This window comes from Caloenas nicobarica, chromosome 10 (assembly GCF_036013445.1).
Source record: "Caloenas nicobarica isolate bCalNic1 chromosome 10, bCalNic1.hap1, whole genome shotgun sequence".
Taxonomy (NCBI): Eukaryota; Metazoa; Chordata; class Aves; order Columbiformes; family Columbidae; genus Caloenas; species Caloenas nicobarica.
This window is the reverse complement of record NC_088254.1, coordinates 17,857,044-17,878,164: the sequence shown is the minus strand read 5'-3', so window position 1 is coordinate 17,878,164 and position 21,121 is coordinate 17,857,044. Positions and strand designations below refer to the sequence as shown.

At 39.1% G+C, this 21,121-nt stretch overlaps 1 protein-coding gene across 1 annotated transcript in view; it reads right to left on the bottom strand.

The window, feature by feature from the left end:
- The window catches only part of MCTP2 (multiple C2 and transmembrane domain containing 2), a 104,096-nt gene that overhangs the window by 27,212 nt on the left and 55,763 nt on the right, over window positions 1–21,121 (bottom strand). Inside the window, exons 15-16 of the mRNA XM_065641376.1 lie at window positions 20,530–20,604; window positions 19,633–19,752 (exon numbers count right to left, since the gene is read on the bottom strand). Of these exons, the coding sequence (XP_065497448.1) occupies window positions 19,633–19,752; window positions 20,530–20,604 (195 nt within the window). The remainder of the gene's footprint in view (window positions 1–19,632; window positions 19,753–20,529; window positions 20,605–21,121) is intronic.

The window sequence follows — 21,121 nt, the reverse complement described above, 5'->3', positions numbered from 1 at the left end:
ACTTCTTTTAATGCAATTTGAACCTATAAAAGTCTATTATAGAACTGTGCAATTCACAGCATTATAAAACAATGATCAAAATAGAAACATAAATGAGATAGACATATCTAGAGGGGGGAAAAAAACCAAAAAGAGCTCTTGAAACTAATATTTAGACTAGAGTACTACCTAGAAGAGAACAGCAATATCACAGCCTTGGAGAAAGGACCACTTGATTTCAGCTGATTAATGTGTTGCTATTTCAAAGGGCCTAATAGCTACAAGTCAAAGCTCTGGAGGTTTGGAAGCCATTTCATCTAAAAATCATTGAAGAGGAGTCCAACTGTTCCTGTCAAGAAGCATGGAGTTTGAACCACCATGAGAGTGGCCCTTTTGACAGCAGTACAAAAGATGAGAGAAGGCGGTCTCAACCGAAAGTAAAAACAAACCCTTAGAAACACGTTTCAAATCTGGTTTTTCTGCCCCTCTGGTTCCAATTTAGGATCTGACTATTAAGAACAGATTTTGGACGGGTGTCTACTAAAGTATGCCCATAAAACATTTGTCACCAGCAAACCCACAGTCATGGGATAGAAGAGTTTTGAGAGGTTTAGAAACCTGGCATTAGATAGGATTTTCTGTGTAATTTTTCTACACGGTAATTAGAATTTAACTCTAAAGTCCAGGCTCTTTTTAACCTGGTAAGACTTTGAGGAGAAGTAAAAGATGCTGTGTTGTGTGATAGAAGCATTTTTGGAAAACAGCAGTGATGGGAGAGGGATACATTCCATCAGATGGAAAAAATAAAAGCGAAAGGAGCTTAAACGCATGCAAGGAACCTATGGTAAAAGGTTATTTTCTCAGCCAGCGTAGGCTCCAATGCTAATGAAATGCCTCATCAGCAAAGCTGTGAAAAATATTATTTGAAACTCCAAGTTTCAAAACCACACACAATTTAACTGAATTCTAAACTACTAACAGTTTGTCAAAAGTTTCCTTGCAATTTCTAAACATGGTCTATGCAATTCAAGAAATCAGGAAAAAATCTTGAGCTGATACTGCTGTCGATGTCCAAGCTATGTCTTGAACTAAACCAAAACACTGATTTTGATTCGATGCACAAAGACACGCTCTCCTTTATTCAGAGGGGAAAGGAACTATGTATTTTTAGCTTATCTCTGGGTTATGTAGCCACAAGTTGCCATGTACACACAAATGGACTCTATAAAAGGGGAGAAATTTCTGCACCTAAATATTCAGGGACAAGCTCTCTAGCATGTTTTTTTTTTAAGCTTTCAGCCCCTCTGCCCCAAACAAAATACAGGATATTAGCCAATAAGATAAGATACTGGCTTCCCAAAAGGGCATTCAAATCCCTTGGAGGCAATAAGCCTCTCAACAAGAAATTATTTCTGACAGATACTTATGTCTGCCCTTAGAAAAGGAGAGTAAAAGAGTAGGGGAGAGAATGAACATACTCATATAGAGCAGGAAATTCACACACGTGTATATATATCTGTATATACAGAGGTCTCCTTCCAGATACGGGTAACAAGGATGCGGGAACATGTCGGCACTGAGCCCACGCTGAAATCAGTGTACACGGTGTGGGCTCTGCCCGATGTGAGTGCAGCAACGAGGCTTGTGCATTGGGCTAGTGAGAATGTTAAAAAAAAAAAGCCTATAACAATTCTGGAAATGTCTACTATAGCCCCACCGCAGGGCATGGCAAACAAAAGTTGAGGCAGTCATGTGCATGTATAGAATTTATTTCCCACTGAAGTCCTTGTCCCAAAGATTTTTTTTTTCTATTTTAAGAACAGATCCTCTTCCAAAGATGCATTCCAAAATCACTCTTAATATTAATAAAACTCTCCTTCCCGCATCTGTATGATGCTCTCAGCGTGCCATGGCCAGGTGAGAGTGCTCCTCTGCCACCTCATAGCCACCAAGCTGGAGCTCAAGGAGAGGTCGGTCATGAGCAGAGTTGCTCTCTCATTGTGATGCAATAATGAAGAATGTGGCAGGAAGATAAATGATACTTAAATAAACCGGCACTGTCAGAAGAAACCTATTTGCTTTAGATTCAATTTGCTTTTTGTGTCTGCAGCAAAAGAACACAGAGCATCTCAACATCGGTATGAAACATGTGCTGTACTGAACAGCAATGACTAACATCAAAAATGATCTGAAGGAATAGAGATCTTTAAATATTTATGCCACGTTACAAATTATCTCTGCATTGCTCCACACATCAGCATACAAGTTACTAATTTTTTAACCGTGTATCACAGGCAAAAAGCTTAGCTCAAGCTCTCTCTTGCAAGGGCAAACACAATTGGAATCTAAAACCGAACACACACAAATTAAAAATTGCCCTAAGCACCCCAAAACCAAACCCTAAAATAACTAAAGGCCTAAAATAACCAAGCCCTAAAATAACTCCCTCTGTATTACATGCATGACTGCACAGAACTAAGAAGTAGGAATAAAGGATATGTTCGTACAATTTGCTATCGCGTCGATGTAGCTGATTTTTTTCTTTTTTCTTTTCAGAAGGTGCTTTGGGTGACAGGGACAACACGGCCATGTTTTCGCACCTCAGTTGTCTGCGTGGGCTAAATGCCACAGCTGTGAAGCCACGTCCTGCTGCCACCCCCAAAGGTCCCACCCCGGCTTGTCCCAACCACAACTTGCTGAGATAGCAGCCCAGGAGGAGGTTAAGCGGGGAGGAAAACCTGAAACGCCCAACTTGTACTTAACAATCTATGTTATGGATGGAACAAGGAGGATACAACAAGGAAAGGAAGTGACAGAATAAAGTCTTTGAAGAAAGGAGGCAGGAGGATGGGAATTATACTCTCAGGGTCACAATTTTAACACCAGTTTCAACATTCAAAAAGAAAAAAGCCATTGTGCCCCATTTCCAACAAAATAAGACATAAAACAACCAATAAAAAAAAAATCCCCAAAGAACATACAAAAAAATCTCATACTGTTTAAGTCAATTTGTGTTAGGGCCTTTTTTATCACTGTCTGGTTTAGACTCTTCAGGGGGATCTCATTTTCTTTGCTGCTGCTAGGAAGTAGAAAACTCATTTGTGTTTTAAATGAAAGCTGCGATTCATGTGCAATCCCAGCACTCTAAGAAATGGTGCTTTAAGAAAAAAGTATGTTATTCTGCAAAAGTCACAGAAGAGTTGACAATATTACAATCTGTTCTCCACCACCCTCTTGGGACACTGCCGTTGGTAACTCCATCAGGGAAGGCTGGGATGCTACACTTCAGACTGCAAACACTTACAAAATGTCCACACTCTGATCCTCAATTATTTTTGTCATTAACGTGTTCAATGGCTTTATTCTTTATTCATAACAACGCCTGGAATCAGAAAGAGATAAAAAAGAACAAAATAAAATCAAACTAATGAAAAAGGGAGGATTTTCCTTTATTTTGATTATTATTACATCAACTAGATTAGTCAGCCTAGGAAATTAAAAACAAGATCCTTAGAGGACTTCCTTTAAGGACGGGTCGGGGAAGAGCCGCTTGGTTCAAGTTTATTTCACTGAATTTATCACCTGTTAAGTTTATGTACAAGTCAACATCTATATATTGCATTCCAGGCATTTGAAGATTATCTGTCAAACTGGTCAGTGTGAATGATAATTTTCAACACAAAACGGGGGGTGTGTTCTGGAGGTGTCATCTTTGTTCTTTAAGACAAATACATTTAGACCCCAAAGTCTAACAATCCACCAGAAGTCTAAATGGGCACCTCTTTACAGTCTTGAGGCTGCTACTTTCTCTTTATCCCTAACCCCAAAAGAGGTCAATCAAAACAAAACCAGCTGCAACACAAGTTTTGGGCTCTATAATTATGTCCGTACAATAGTTTAAAGACTTCAAATCCTTTTAGGCTGCAGACACTGAAGAAATAGATGTTTACTGGCGTGCTGAGTGCTCTAATTTTTCGTTCATGCTTTTATCTAACATATTTTACATCTCCTGTGCCAAGTAAAATACAGTTAAAACCCTCAAAGCAATAAAGCTTAAAATTGAAAAACAAACAAACAAAACCCCCAAAGCAAAACGAAAAAAAACAGGGAAAAAATATTAAAACCGTTTTCTATCTTTTGGGGTAATCTGCTGGGAACGGGTCAAGGGAATAAATCTGCATGTTATTTCTAAAGGGCTAACTATCACGGAGAAAGGCAGTGGAGGAAGGTCCTCAAATAAAGTGGGGCTAGCATGTCTAAAAAAAAAAAATATGTTTTATATTGTAGCTAAATTAAATGGTCATTTTTATCTCTAATGTTTTGGTTTGTTTATCAGCATGGTCATAGTTTTGGAATTACTCTCATACAGCAATCTATTTGCAGGGAAGACAGGCATTATGCAAGTTAAAAGCCTGATCTTGTTGTAAATAATTCTTCCAACAAGTGTCAGAAAAAAATATCTGTGCTATTTAAAAGGAGGCAAAAATGTAGGTTAATTTTATTTATTCTGGATAAGGTGAACACCTTAAAAGGGTCATGAAAAAATTTATCATTAGCTGAGCTGATAAATGTCCACTTACTTCGGAGACATATTTGTTAACATCGTGAGAAACATTAGCAGTGAGGGTCAGATGGTGACGTAATTGTACAGCGAGTGGAAAGAGTATTTGGTGGAAATTTTCTTTAACTTTGGGCTCTCAACGTTGGGTTCCAATTGGCAGCAAATGGGAGGCACAAACGACTCATTTAAAATACATTAATGTCTTCCTCCTTCACAATCATAGTTGTATTAGAGCTGAATGACTAAAGGAAAAAGGGCTCTCTAATAAAGCAAGTATAATGTTTAATTAGACTTAATTCAGTGTTCAGTGGCAGGAGGATCACACATAAGCTTACTTCCCTGGCAGTCTCCAAATATGGCACGGAAAAAAAAAAAAAAGAAATAAAACCCAAACAAACAGGTTTCAGTAAACCCACATAAATGAGAAATAGATGCTTGTACAGCTGTAAAACTGTCTGGTACCCTCTTTTCAGAAGCCTCCAGAAACAGAAATGTTTCCGGACTGAAACATAGCAGTAGGAACAAAAAAAAATAAATTTAAAAAATTAGAAATTAAAACCAAAAAATCCCAGTAAACACAGATGACGAAACCAGAAATTTTAAATCACCTATGACACACATATAAAGCAGTAAGATGACATCCTTTCAGGCAGAGAATTTCAGATTATTCTCCTTCCTTATGTTGCACTCATGGGATTCCCCTCCACAGCCCCAAGCCGGAGCCCAGAAGGTCTGTTCATCTACCCAAGACCCCTTTCCCGAAGTCGAGAAGACAACAAATATCATCACTGAACCCCAGCCCCTCACGCACCTGACACACACCCTGGACACCCAGAACAGTGATTTAACAACACATTTAAACAATTTCAGCAGGTTCATAATCTGCTGTGTGACAAAATTGCTTCATTACAGAACAACTGCATGAAGATGACTGGGAGACTCACTGTAATTATACCCTAAATATGTTACTATTGTAAGCTAGCAACAACAGCAGCGACACAAAAAAATCCCAAGTATTGACAGCGTGACTATGTAACAGAGATTTTCCTCTAGCAGCCCTGTAGCATCTTGCTTTCCAAAATCTAGAGCAATCTAAAAAAATTAAAAAAAAAAAGAAAAACAAAAAGAAAAACAAACCAAAAAAACCCTTGCAAGACTCCTGCAATTTCAGGCAGCTGTTCAGGTAAAACTAAAGCCAGAAGATTGTTTATTTTAATAAAGCTATTATATGTGCAGTTCCAAATTAGGAGTGGCAGGAGACTAGGGGATGCCTAAACCATCACCACCTGTTTGCCCTGAAAATCAATTAAAGTCACACTATCACAGCAATCCCTTCTTAGCTAATAAAAGTTATACGGCTTCAACATGCGACTTTAGGTGCTTTGTGGGAATGTGCCTGAAATCTAAATCCTTAGTATCATGTTACTTCGATCTTAAACACAACTCTGAACTAACCACTGTAAAACTTGCCTTTTTGGGGTTAGAGAAGGTGTTAAGGTAAAAGAGGTCCCAAACTGCTGTTTTGATGCAGTGGATTGAACTAATATTCAGTAAATTCTAACAATTCAGCCAAGAACATTATATAGAGTTTTAAGTAGGAGAAAACTGAAGTCCTTTATGACACATGCCTGTTCAGTATATTCTGTGCTGCAGAACAGATCCAACTTTGCAAGTTGAAAGCAAGGGCAGTAGAGACATCCCAAGTGTTTTAGTAATTAAACGAATATGCATAATGAACCATATGCCCAAAGGGCCTGTTCTTCATGTGGGCCAGATTTTTGTTTGAATTTTTAATTTTTATATACAGATGAAACATTTCATGTAATATAGCAACAGTGCAAAGGAACATGCTATGCAGGAAGGGAAGGAAGAACTACCCATGTGAGAATGATCAGAATACACTTGATGAATTCTGCTCCTCAATTTCCGATTCAGAGCCAAGAGGGCTTTTTTTCAAAAAAAAAAAAAAAAAAAATCCTTTTCTCCTTTGAACAGCTGTACTAGTCATCTGCTCAGAGTCTAGAAAAGAGGCATTAAATATATGTATATTTATATAGGTCATATTTATACATTTATATGTATGAAATGGATTATATACACCAACATATTTAGATGCTGCAAGACTAGCAAAAACACAGACACTATCTCAAATTAAAAAGCCACCAGAAAAAAATAGCTACAGGATGACGCTCTGTTTGGCAGGACCTGTCACGTTGCGTGAGCTGCAGTGAAACAGGACACACATCTGTCTGTGAAACATAAACGGACATGTTTAAAAAGATGGTTCAAATTCCACTTTTTTTACAATAATGTTACCCTACTGTGAACGGAGACCATGGCCTTGTTGCAGAAATATTAACTCTTCCAAATTCTCTGGGGGTTGAGATGTCCTTCTCCTTTCTCAGTAACGTTCACCTTTTTTCATCCCTTGCTTTTAAAGGGCTTTTCCAAGCAAAAGAAGCATCTTTTGCAAATATAAGCCACTATAACAGGTTAGTCCTCTAAATCAGCAGCAAGACTATTCGGTGCTGATTTTTAAACGGCTAGACTGCAAAATAATAGTCTGATTCTTTTAAGTGGTTCTGATCCATTGGACAAATTCCTATTTTGCTTTGCAAAACCAGTGGTGGGGGTCAGGTACTTGTCAGTGTGGACACACTGGTTAAGCAGCAGAAAAACTTTGCTGCATGAGCTTTAAAAGATTTTTTTTTTTTTTTTTTTTAAATACATGATTTAGGTTTTGCGAACCAAGAGAAACAATAAATAAGTGGCATTAACACAACAGCATCGGCTGGTACGTGCACTGACTTGGTACCACAGCGATGTGGTGGAAGAGCATCTCTAAGGCTCTAAGGGATGCAGACAATAACATGATCCACTTCAGAATTAGAAGAGTGACTTTTCATCAAACCAGCAGAGTTAAACTTTTCGTGGGACTTTGGGAGTTCCCATCATCAAATGTAAATGGCCTGGCATGTAAGAGCAATCCTGTCCCCAACCCTTGAAGTATTTAAAAGCTGAAATAACGAAGCTGTAAATAATGGCATTTGTTGCTCTCAGTCCTAATTCAGGGTCCACGCTTTTGACGTTGCCTGGTTTATGTGATCTAGTGGTCTCTGCGGAAAGACAGATAAACTTCAACGGCTGTCAGAAGACAAAAATTGACAAGGAGCATCACCTTTGCTGACTGTTTAAATCCTTTAAGGAAATGTTGGAGCAATTAGAGAGGGAGTCTAATCTTTGCAGAGTGCATTAACACTCTCCGACCTCCCAGACAATAGATCAGACCTCAGACACATAATGCTTCCCTAAGGCTTTTTAACCAGAGCATTTGATCTCATAGTCACTCCATATGTGTTACTATAGGTATCAGTGGGTAAGACAGTATTCACTGGACACTGAAGGACCACGACCTCTGCCAGCATTCATACAACTTTTAAAATAAAAAGCAAGAAAGCCATCGCAATGCACGCTGTTACAGAAGTACTACTTCCCAGAAAAAAAAAAAATTAAACAATCCAGAGTAGCCCTCCAAAATGTCTTCATTTTTATTAACCTCATATTTCCTTTCTGTTTATTTCCCAGCTTTGCAACATAAATCTGTGTTTTTAAAAAGCATAGACTAGTTCTTTATTCATAGGAACAGTTATCTGATGATAATTTCAAAATACTTCATTTCTTAACCCCTGTGGAGGGACCTGATGGAAAGGGAATTAGGAAAACAGGTCTAGTTTATTAAGGAAATTGAAATATATCATTGCACATAATTTTCCCAAATGTGGACATGGAAGTATCTGGGGAAGTTTTCTTAACTGCTAGAACAAGTCATCATCTAATTCCTGATGGGCATGTTAAATACAAAAAAAAAAAAAAAAAAAGCAGCAGCTAATATCAATTATGCGTTTCCCATTTAATATTTTAAACATTTTAAGAAAAATTGCTTAGTGTATTTTATTAATGGAATTAGACTTCCCTGTGTCATTGTGTTCTGACAGAGGCCATGTCTGAACCTTTCTCATATGGACAATGCATAACAGGGTTTTAAACCCAGCTAAATGCATTCCCACTCACTGCTAAAATCGGGTGCTGCAGCTTCACTAAGCAGTGATTTTCTTCCCCCATGCAATATTTTTGACGGACAGTGCTAATTAGCAGTACCTTACATTAATCTATTAACGGGTGTATCAGCCACAGGGTTTTGTTTTACTTTTCTAGACCTACAAAAAGTGCCTTTTGTGAAGTACCTGCATTACAAATATTTTTTGCTGCTGCTTAAATGTGTATCTCAAATTTGTCAAGCCAAGTGCATCGCAAATGACAAAAAGGTCACATATACCTAGTATATTTAAAAACAAACAAGCCTTCAAAGTCAAAGTGTAATGCAGTTATTTCTAATCTGAACAAACAATAGAATCCATCTAATGAAAGTTGACAATTGGCTTTGATACAGAGCTGTGCAGCTCTCCTGTTCCATTAAAAGATGAAAGCTGAAGAAAAGTACAGAAGACAGCGAATTCTCCCAAAAAGCAAGTAGAAAGTTCTGAACCTGAGCTAACAGAGTAAATAAAAGCTGTTTTAGTGGAGACTTTTGCTCACATATGACACTCGTCTTTCAGTAAACATGCTGATTATACATGGGTAATATTAAGGCTAAAATACATCAGCATGTTAGACCAGGACAAAACACTACATGTTTTACATATTTATTAACACTTCTCATAATCATAGCACTGCCTTTAAAAGAAAAAAAAATAACTGAAACCAAGCTAAGCTTGACTGCAGTGTAGATGTCACAATTAAGGTTAACAGATTTAATTTTCATGAAGTGGTGGAGGAAGTGATCAAAACTGTATTGATGCTACTGGTATCAGTGTAATCCTTTACTGTGGAAGTAGTCAAATTTAGTAATAATTAATAGACAGGTTTGGGTTAGTTTTTTTGTTTTTAAGCAGATTCCTGGGCTTTTGTAGTTCCCCCATTGTTCCAGCTTTGTTATCCCATGAATGCTGAAAAAAAAAAAAAGAAATGGAAGGGACATATTCTGATTTGGGGTCTTTTTATTTTTATTATTATCCTTAAAGAACCTGAGAACTTCCTGGTTTCTTAAGACTAACCTGTCAGTCAAAACAAATCTTAGTCGCTAATGAATAAAAACTAAAAAAGAACAATTTTAAAAAAAAAATAAATATTTGCTCTGTAGCTTCCATACTAATCCCCTTTTATTTCAGATCTTGTTAAGGATCCAACTCTTTCTTATTCAAGAAAAGTAAAAAGCCCCACAAGAAGTAGAACACTAAGAGAAACCCCTCAAGGTGCATCTGTCTCCATCATAAAGCCAAAATGTTGCATTACCTTCAAATAGGAAATTTCTTCCAGTTGTCAAGATTTCTGCAACTAGCGTTAGATTAGCACTGGGAGAACGGGTGAATTAAATTAAAAATAAAATAGTTCAAGCAAGAGGAAGGAAATCTGCCAGAAAAATCTGACAAAAGCCTGAAATGCCAGAGCTGGCTCATTCCTGAGGGTCCGTCGCCACCTACAGGACTTTCCTCCTCTGTTCGCACAGGATTTGCCCCAAAATGAGGATGGAGATTTTTAACCGATGTTAAATAACATCGGTCTGCTGAGGTTAATGGAGTTAAAGTGATTTAAACCACTTACAGACATGTCTCTGCTTATTCCCTCATTTCAGAAAAACAAAAACTGTCTATATGTTTCAAGGGACTGCCCTGTTCTTAGCTTACACGTGTGTTAAAAATTAAGGGTTGTCCCTTTTCTAAAATTAAAAAAAAAAAAAAAAAAAGGAAGGAAAAACCCCCACAAAATAGTGATGAGGTTGCTCCACCGATGACAAGGGAGACCATAGTCAACATCTACAATCTTCCTGTAAAACTAAGTCCTTTAAAGTAGTTTCTAAGAGGTGCCAGGTCAAGGTGATGTGAATAACGAGACAAAACCAAGCAGATCCTGACTGAAAGAAAATCAATACAGTTGAGGTTCTGGGAGAAAAACGTGCACACTACGAAAGTATAGGATTTTTACCTTTAATGACAATTTCACTTCCTTTTCATAATAGATAGCATGAGTTTCTACTCTTTGTTTGTTTGTTTGGACTGAGCTGTAAGTCTTTTTCCATACAGCTTTCATAGCACAAATCCATGCCAAATTTTGTAAATTTTACACAAAAGCTTCTCAAATTCCGGTATTTCCAACAGTAGTGGGTAAGTAATGAGTCTCACACAGATGCAGCATTCATTAAACTTAGAATACTAATTTCATCTTTGTTTATGCAATTTCTAATGTATGAATAAAGTGAACTTTCAGGAAAGGCAACAGGCAAATAGGGAAAATAAGTATATGGATCTTGATGTGGAATACCATCTCTTTAGGACCAGATAAGCTAGCAAATAGTTACAACTAAACTCCTCTTGTTTTTCAACACACCAGTCAAATGATAAGAGTTAAAAATTACTGTTTTCTTACAAATTCAGAAGGTGCTCAAGACATTTAATCTGAAGTTCCTCCAAAGAATCTGAAACTGCAATAAGAAAGACACCAAAAGAGAATAAAGACAGCATTCAGGCAGTTTGCACTTCAGTCTTTCCCACATTTTTTTTGTAGTAAATTCCCCACATTGGGATGTAGGTTTGTAAGGTAACAGAGAGAGTCATGAGCTAAATTCGCCTTTGGCATATGCAAGTTTTGCAATTCCATCCTGAGCAAAGGAGCCAGTGCTGCCTTCATGGATAGTAACTTGATATTTTATAAAACAGTTAAATAATAAAAGACGAAAGAAACCCTCTTAATTAAATGCTAATCTGTGATTAGTCTCACAACTAGAAGAACATAGCAGATCTGCTAACGAGTGGTCAGAAACAGGAGTTCAGCAATGTTAAATATACAAAACAAAACCAGCAACAGTACTATTTTACCCTGCCAAAGCAAAATAAAGATATTTTTTAAAAAAAGAGAAAAAAAGAAAAATGTACAAAACAGCATAATATCAAAAATAATCTCTTACAAAACTTCAGAACTTCAAAAGACACAAGATGTTGTGTATTGGGGCGGGGGGGGGGAGAAAAAAGGCTTCATAAATCTAACGGCTAAAGTACAAAACAATATAGCAAACTCCAGCCAGACCACAAAGAGGGTTTGCTCTTCATAAACATCAGATCAGGCAGCTAAAATTATTACCAAAGCCCTCTTGTAACTGTCACCTGTGGTGGGTATAATTACAGGCTACTGCTGCAAGCACGCCCACGTCATATGGCAATAAAAGGACCTACAGCTTGCCAAGCCCAGGCAGACAATGCAGAACATCCACCACCTGACGAGAGCCCAAAAAGATCAGCCAGGGAGACTAATAAAAATGACAACTTCAAAACAAATGACAAAGCTTCGACCACCAAAAAAAAAGCAATATCAAATTAGCTGGAATGCAAGCACCGAGCAGAGTTCTCCAACAGGTCACAACTCCAGCAGAAAGCCAGTCAGAACTCTTTGCAGACGCATTTAGTCCAGATTTTAGCTATAAAGAGCCCTTTTTCATTAGTGCCTTTTTTTTTTTTTTAATTAGATAAAACGTTTGCACATTTGGGCTTGCTTTTGTGAGCGGTAGCCAAACAGATGAAAACTACATATTTCTAATCCAGTTCTGGAGACAGACTGACAGACAGACAGACCTGTGTATCTCAATACAGGCACCTTCTAGGGCTACATCAATATACTCTAACAAAGCTGAATTTCTTCCTTATTGCGCATTCCCGCTGACCAGCGGTACAGTCACTTATCCTCACACATCTGGGCTTTTAGCTGAATACTTGGACTACAAAGTTTAACACACAAACCCCAAGGTATTAAAAAACTTTATCAGAGTAAAAATGACATGGTGCAATTACAGAGTGAGAGGCAGGGATTTGAGCCTCTCTCATTACCACACGAGGGAATTGTTCCTATGAGATGCACGCAAGTTTTGAGCACACCACACAGAAAGCACGACTATTGCTCAAAAATACGAGCACAGCACAGACTTAATTTAAGAGGAAGCTCCCCAATCCCAAAAGCAAGAGACTATATAGGGTAACTGACTTGTTAAAGAGGCCAATAGGAAATGAGTATTACTCCTCAGATGCAAAATATGGTTTTATTTTTATTTTGGAAAAATTAAGTGGTAAAAAGGCAAATTCCCAAAACCCCTGAGCTGGAAACATAAGACCATCTATCCCTTTTAAAGTTAAAAAGCATATTTGTATTGGTCTCTGCTCAGCTCCAGCTCACCCCGACTCCAAAGCTTCAAACTTTGCTTTTTAAATTTTGCTTATCGTGTTTGTAAGCCTCTAAGTGGTTATTTCCTTATTAACTTTGTCCTTGTTTGTTCTTGCATTTTTGAAAGAGCTGGAAATAACATGTGTTTACTTTGCTATGTGTCTCTCAGCATCATCAATATCACTGTTGCTATTCCAGGAATTTTAACTGCTGCAGCAAAGCAAAACCTGGGATCTCGAAATTAAATCATATTCCCCTCAACCACAGAAGAGTAATACTGGAAATGCAAAAATTGCTGGGAGAAGGGTAAAACCATCTCATTTAATTGTCTAGAGAAGCCTGTTTCTCATCTGAGCCATCACTTGCATGTGTCAGGTAACGTGCTCCTGACGGCTTTGCAGGCACAAAGGGGGAATTTTTCACAGGCGCTGCCACAAGCAGCGTGGGGGGAGCAGGACGTAAACATTTCCTCCGTCATTAGGAAAACACTTTTACTGGGATATAATAGCTCGAAATAAAAACATACCTCTGATCCAGCCTCTTCAGTGGAGTTCAAGACAATAATTCTAAAGATGTGCCTTTGCCAGAGATTTACAGAGGAGAAGAAAAGTTAGGGGCTCTCAAGAATTACTTACTTATTAGGTCAAATTCCTGAAACCCTGCCTTTCACTGCTCCTCTAGCACCAGCTCTAGCCTTAAATATGAACAATTTTTTACATCGGACAGTTATTTTACAGCTCCTCTATCCAAACAGGAACTGTTTGGCCCTTTGCTGATTGCTTCTGTAAAACTGGAGCAAAACACAAGCTGCAAATGAGCGAGAAAAGCCCTTAGCAAAAGCGCTACAGTAAAGCGGAAGTAAAGACCATCTCTTTTGCATTAATACTTTTTTTTTTTAAAGCTTTTTCTTTTTCCAAGTTCCCTATTCAGTGTTTGAAGAATACTCATTCTTCTCGCTTTAGGATTACATCTATTCATTTTATTTAGCTTTTTTAATGTGGAGACATTTTAATCTACTATTACTTTAATGCTGTTCCCAACGAGTTTGGGAACAATGATTTATATTTCATCTTCAGCTATGAGGATAAAAAAAAAAAGGGGGCGAGAGAAAAAAGACTATACACTACTCATCAGTTACACATGTAGTCATGGCGGGGTGGTTTGTGCTTTGTGTCAGGGAACAGCTTGTTCAAAATTAGCAGCCAATTCAGGGGGAAAATAAGAAAGATTTTAGGGAAGCTCATGTGAGTACATCTTCCTTCCACACCCTATAGAAAAGTGGTTTATTATCATCTACTTGTAAATCACGACCAAAGTCTCAGTGAAAATTGTTCTCTGTCCTCTGCTCGGTTGGCCAGAGGTCCAAGAGATATTTGGTGACACAATCTCTATCCTCAGTTCTTTGGCTTTCAGAGCTGTTACCAGTCTCCCTTCTCCATAGATTCCTCATGTTCTCCACGAAAATTTTGTCCCAATAATTTCCCCTTATTGATCTATAACTCTCTTCCCAACTAGGAAAAAAAAATCATCTTGTGTTGCAAAACAATGCACAAGCTAAACTGGACGTTTTACACATATATCCTTGTCAAGTCCGGGCTTCAATTGTGCTTAGTACAAACAGGACTGGAACATTTTGTGTTTTCTTGGGAAAGTCTAACCATTCCATGCAGGAGACACTTGTCCACATGCAGAATGAAAGATTTACCCCAAGTCAACTCCAGAAGGCTTAGATTTCGGGTTAGCAAACATCTTTCCTGAGGGAAAAGATTATTTCCCTCTTACTGATGCACAATTAGCAATTTTAGAGGATGCTGTCAACAAGCTAATGGCCCTTTGCCTGTAGGTCGTCAGTATAAATATAGCCCAGCTCAAAGATTAAAAATTGTTCATGTCTAATAAGAAAGTTGGTGTCTCCTCTGTGACATTAGTTCAACTGGGCTCAGATCCAGCTCCCATATCTCAAGCTTAAGCGGCTGCGTGCGAAATGGCACATTCAGCAGAGATGCCCAGAAGTTCATGGGCTGCAGAGTCTAAACTATCTCTCTGCTGCTCTCCCAGATAAGCACTGGAGCAAACTGGGGCAGCAATGCCCATATGTGCAGCCTCACCCAGCTGCCCTGTGACTCCTTGGGCTTCCAGTTCCCACAGCCCAAGAGGCCCCCACCAAAAAACGGGGCATCCTCCAGGTCCCTCCGGATTTACAAAGTGGAGAAGGGTGCCAAAATCTCACCTCTGCAGCAAGGAGCTCAAAAGCTGAACTTTGGGTTTCCTGCTGTATCCACAACCCCCAGCAGCTCTGCTGGGCATCCACAACCTGCAGGGCTTCCCTGCTCTTGCATCAGCTGGTTTTTTGGAAGCCCAAACCGCTCCAAAATGATTCCATTTTCCCAGCTGCCCATCATTAAATAGCTGCAGGCAGCCCGACCAAAAACTCCACGTTTTGAACACATTACGTTGCATCACCACACATTCCTTCCTTTCCTCCCGGTACTAACCCATCATAAAATAATTAGACACACTGCAAAATAAATAAATACTGCCTATGCATGCTCAATTCCTTGTCTGGCCAACCCAGGCTGCCAGCTAGGGCTGAGCCTGAAAAATAGCTCCCACCTGTACCCAACCTGGCAGCAGCCTTGATTAGCAAAAAGCCTAAACCTGATGCAGTGAGACATGCTGCCAGTAAAAATGAAGTACGCTGGCATGGGTGAGTGTGCAGGGACCCTGAAGGAAATCAGCAGTGAGCAATGCCAGTCACACCAGAGGTGCTATGGTGGCTGGTTTCCCACCATTTGCCTGATCCTGTCAATGTCTCCTGCAACTATCATGCAAACTTTCAAAAAAATATATATGATAGTAAAAATTCCAGTCAATATATCCTTTTAATTTGCACCAGATTATAGTTTTTTTAATGCAATTACTGTAATTTCATTAAATGACATAATTACCATTAATGCAGAGAAAACTGTCAATAGAAGGTGTAATTATGTTGTATAAAATCACAAGTACAATGTGCAATGATGCATAATTCCTCATGAAAATCATTCTGTGACAAAAATTAACTTTTAAAATATTTTAAAAATACATATTATACAGTAAGAATGATTCAGTTGTTATGGACTTAACTTCTACGACCAAGGAAGAAGGGGGAGCAGAGCGTCTTTGCATGCAGAAGGAAGGACCAGGAATTGTTTTTAAAAGTGCACCAAAAAGGTAAGAACACAAGTTTTCACATGCACAAGTGAGGAAAAACAAACAGTTTATAACCATACTGATATATACAACACGGTTTATAAGCAGACATTCCCTTAGGCACATTTCACTACGCAGCTTCAGCTTTTTGGACACCAGTAACGCAGTGTGGAAGTGACGTCTCAATGAAGAAAGGTGTGACAAGAGGAAGGAGTGATGAGGACCGGGCTAAATCTACAACACTCAACTGGCAGCAAATTGTCCAAGGTGGGATATGAAGAGTGTCAGGCACACGAGAAGAACCATACAGGGATATACTGGAGTATGTGTCTGGGTGATTTCAGAACAAAGCCCTTTTTGAAAGGCGCATTTCAGTCAGAACACAACATATCAAGTTGAATAAAGAGATAAATATATTAAAATTAAATAAATGGAGTAGAATGCCTGAAGAGCTTTTTAGTCTCAAAAATCTACAGTTCTCCCCAAATCCTGAATTGATGGAGAACACATGGTCTCTCCCAATATATGAACACTATTAACTCTACAGGCTACATTTTCCACATGTGGGAATATTCCTGATATTCCCAGGCACACACAAACATGTGTGCCCATTTTTCACACCAGACTAATGATGAAATGTTCACTATAAACAATCTAGAAAACCTACACGTGACTCTTTCCTCCGACCCAGGATGGTTTTTTTTCTAGAATTTGTGTAACACCATTTGCACCAAACCCTTTGTGTGCAGGGCAAACGTCACCAAAAGTGAAATTTTGCTTTTCACCTCATGGCCCTTTCAACCCTCTTTCCAAAGCCTCTAAACCAGAAAAATTTCTGATTTTACTTGTGCCTGAGCAGGGTCAATCGGTGTCCTCTGTGTCTATACAAATAAGTCAGGTTAAAAGTTATCAGATTAAAATTGCAGAATGCTGATGAAAAATAGGATTTCATTTTTATAGCAAAAAAAAAAAATTAATCTACTCACATGTTCTTGGCCTGTCTCCTCTCATCATTACAAACTAATAAAGAAATTTAACTTGGGATGATGTATCTTACGAACGAGAAAACGTGGTGATAGTATTTTTCTTATTCACTTGTGTCCTGCCTGTACTGTCCTCTGTTTCCTCCCTCTTTATCTGCCCCTCTTTCTCTTCTGCACCCAGAAATAATGTCCTTGTCACACACCAGAGCTGTCAGCACTAATGGGGAGGGAGGTGTTCTGTAACGAAGACTGAAACAGGAAAGTGTAACACACCACGTCTTCACCTATTGCCAAGCTCTGACGATTTCACAAATATCTTCTTCTCTCTGGCAGTGATTTTTGTCTGATTGCTTAAGAAATCGAGGTTCACATGATTATACTATCTGCTTATCTTCCTCCTCCTCCCTCCCTTTATTTCCCCCTGGAGGATGGGGCATGGGCTACCTGTAGAGGGAAACCAGGGGCAATACAACAGGGGAGGAGGGTGCTTGGGACCACCCAATCTCTGGGTATCACATGGAAGTTCTGTGGAATATGGTCACAATGGTTATTGGCAGTGGCCCAAGGGACAAAGTCTGTAAGAAAAAAAAAAAAGGTATTTTTATGGTCTGAGGGCCTGGGTGGCCCTTAAGCTACCAGTCATGGTTTCACAAACACAGCTGAAAAATAGGTGAGAAACTTTGCGCATCTTCCTCACCTCTGGTATTCAATGTCAGCTACAGGCAGGTTGTCAATAAGGACAAATTTGGTACAGGCTAAACTGATACAAAACCAGGTACTGAAGGTATATAAATGTTGCTTGCTGGGGAATGACAATTTAAAAAATGCAATATTGCGTACATCTTTTATTTAACCTGTTAAGGGTGGATTTTACACACAGATTAGGGCAGGGAGGGATGCTGCACCTACCACGCTGTGTGCGTGTTTTCAATACTAAGAACACACACGCCAAAATAGTGAGAGAAAGATACATAATTAGCACTTCATTTTAAGTGCCAGAGCTGAATTATTTCCATGTGGAAAAAGTCAGACAGACTTAAATTTTGATTTGTAGAACAAACCTGCAGTAATTGTAGTTAGAGCCGCGTATTTTTACTCCTTTCCCATTACCCACTTTCTTTCAGAAAACCAGTATTATGATATCCAGTAAATATGTTAATAACCTGGAACTTGTAACCTGCTCATCCTCCTTTTCACTAAGAATCAATTCCTTTTTCTGTAGACCCACTTTCCCACATTCTTACTTTTCTGGCTCTCCACCACTTCCAAACTTTCCCCAAGTCTAGAAAACTAAACTTCACAGCTATAACTTTACAAGTACCTTGGTGCAAAATCTCTTAAGTACATGCCTAGATTCTTGTGGAATGGTGATGGTACGACGTCAGCACTGGGATTTTACTTATGTCCCTCTCTTTCCAGCCCCAGCATCCATGACCACCAGATTCCCTTGCACACAACCACAGAGCTGCCTTGCACAGCTGTACTTGCTTTAGCAAGGAGTCTCTGCTCTGCTTTCCACCATCAACTCTAGATATCATCTAAATAAACTTCAAGAAACAGGATAAAAAAAAAATACAGATAAAAGACTCTCTTGTCCTACCTACTCTTAAGTGTCAGTCATCCCTCTAACCTGCAGGGTGAAACGGCTCCTCTGTCTTTGCTCTGGAGCTTCTTTCAGTCAGGGACGGTCCACTTTACTCATCTATAGCAAATACACTGTGAAGTGTTTTCCTCAAAAGAACCTTTAAGAGACTTACAATTCACAGACAGTAAAAGAGGAAGAAAAATCTTGGAGATGTGGCTGTTATTTTGCTTAATAAACACTCAACTCGAAAACTTTCTTCCTGCATGCTGGACCACCACTAAATGATTTTGCAACCTTTAATGGCATGTCAAATATTTCAAGCATGAAGAAAATGTCACACCACACAATAAAAAGTGGGAAAAACCTTTTTGTGCTTGAGTGGATTATGAGAAAACTGCAAACAGGGTATTTACTACCAAGAGGAAAAAGGAGAGGGCTGAGAAGTGGGATAGGCAGGTGGATAAGTTGGCTTTTTGTTCACAGAGAGCAGCAGAACTCACTGATCAGCCTTTTCTCTTTTTTTCCTCTTTAAAGCAATGTATTATTACTGCCAAGAGAAGAGATTTGCAACAGGTGATGTCAGAGCTTCTTACGTGCCACAGGGACACGGGCACAGCCGGCATAGATAACCTGCAGGGAAGTGCTGCCTCATTGCAATGGAGGATGGAAGGGACAAACCCATCAGCTCACTGAATCACCCAAATCAAAGGCATCACCCTGCATCACTCTTTTGGCCACCACCTCTCTCCTTTTGTACCACCCAGCTGCCATGGTTAAAAATAAAATAAATCCAGAATCATCACACGGTCACAGCCTTCACAAGGTGGCATCACCCACCATGGGCATCCTCAGTGCAGGTTGGTAAACACCTCTGCACCAAGGGAAGAAGAGGCTATTCCTGAAGGTCTAATTTCCATGCCCATCAGGCCCATCGTGGCCCAAAACTGCCTTGAAACCCACAGCCCTGCAGCTAAAAAACACCAATAACAGCAAACGATTAAAGGCATGGTAACACGCAAGATCTTATATCACTTCGCCTCATGCTATAAAAGAAGAAATGCACTTACCACAAATGCGATCACACTCTTTACCGTGGACTCCCAGAGAAAGCAGCTCCGAAGGAATTGTATTGTATTCCATATTGCCATGGTGATTTTTTTCACGCGATCAACATTTCTTGATAAGATCTGATAAATATTGAGTGGGAGGAAGGGAGGAGAAGAGGAGTTTAATCAAACACTCTAGTATCGTACTACTGCTTCAGAAACAGGGATAATATAAGCTACGAATGCCTGCCAGGGCACATATTACAAATAAAGCCTCTATTTCAGAGACACACTCCAGCTCCTGTCTGTTTTTGCATCACACCCAAACCTTCCAGATTTTCCTCATCCCTTACAAAAGCAGGTATTGATGCCAAAACTAAATAAAACAGTAAAATAAACCTACCTTCATTCCCCTTCAATTCTCAAAAATATAGCAATGTCTCAGGACGTGGGCCAGAGAGAATGGAATCAAAACACTGAACCTCTTCTACATGTTTTGGACTAGTCCATAGAAATAAATAGGGAATTTTAGCCTCATTATAGGGCATGAAAAAAAAAGGATAATGGCAAATGTTCTAAAATCCTATGGACTTTTTAAGTAACAAATTTAGACTTAGTTTCTTCCTTCCCAAAGAAGGGAATAAGGCTATCATTGAGCTTCAGGTGCTGCGAACAGTGCAACATCCAGAGTTATCATTTTCCCCACTCTGAAGCACGAAGCAGAACTACTGATGCAAACTAGATCAGAAAGCAATTTCATGTCAACACAAATGAACCTTTTCATATATACTGAAATACGCAGAATTTACATGTGTTCAGCACTTTATGCAAAAACAGGTTTTGTTCTTGCAACCATGCTACAGCAATTCAAATCTTTCCAAAACAGATGCGAGAGCTCAGCCCAGACACAATTTTCACCTTTTTAGAAAATTTGCGGTGCTCCTCAGTGAAGCGCTTTTCTCGGGGCTTGAATGTTCTAATACTTGCTTTTACCTAGAATAAATAAATAAAATTTAAGATCTGAACTTTCAAGTTCATTATTTCGGTTTTGTATCATCAGTCTTGATTAGGAATTTCAGGATCTTTCACTCTTCTGAGCCTCCATGAGACTTAGGACGAGCTGCTAGGAAAAGCAGGGATGAATTAAATTGGGCAAAGCTGGACTCACTTCAGCAAGAGCAGAGCCGTAGTGCAGCCCACATTTGCCTTAATAAATAGGATTTAACTCAGTAAAAGGCTGCAGGGCATAAACAATTGCGATTGACTCAGCCACCTAACCACTATGTGCACTGAGTTCATGCGCCATTAATTTTCCTGTCAACGCCCTGGCAAGAGAACATCGTGGGTCAGCTTTTTGGGGAGAAAGTAGGTGTTAAAAATAATGTACAATAATCTAGACATTAAGCCCTTTTTTAGCTGTTGCAAATCAAGCTGTGGCATACAGTAAATAGCATCTCCTTCCTAAGGTACTTGTGGTCACTGTCAGTCCAAAAATGCCCTGGCACTGTCC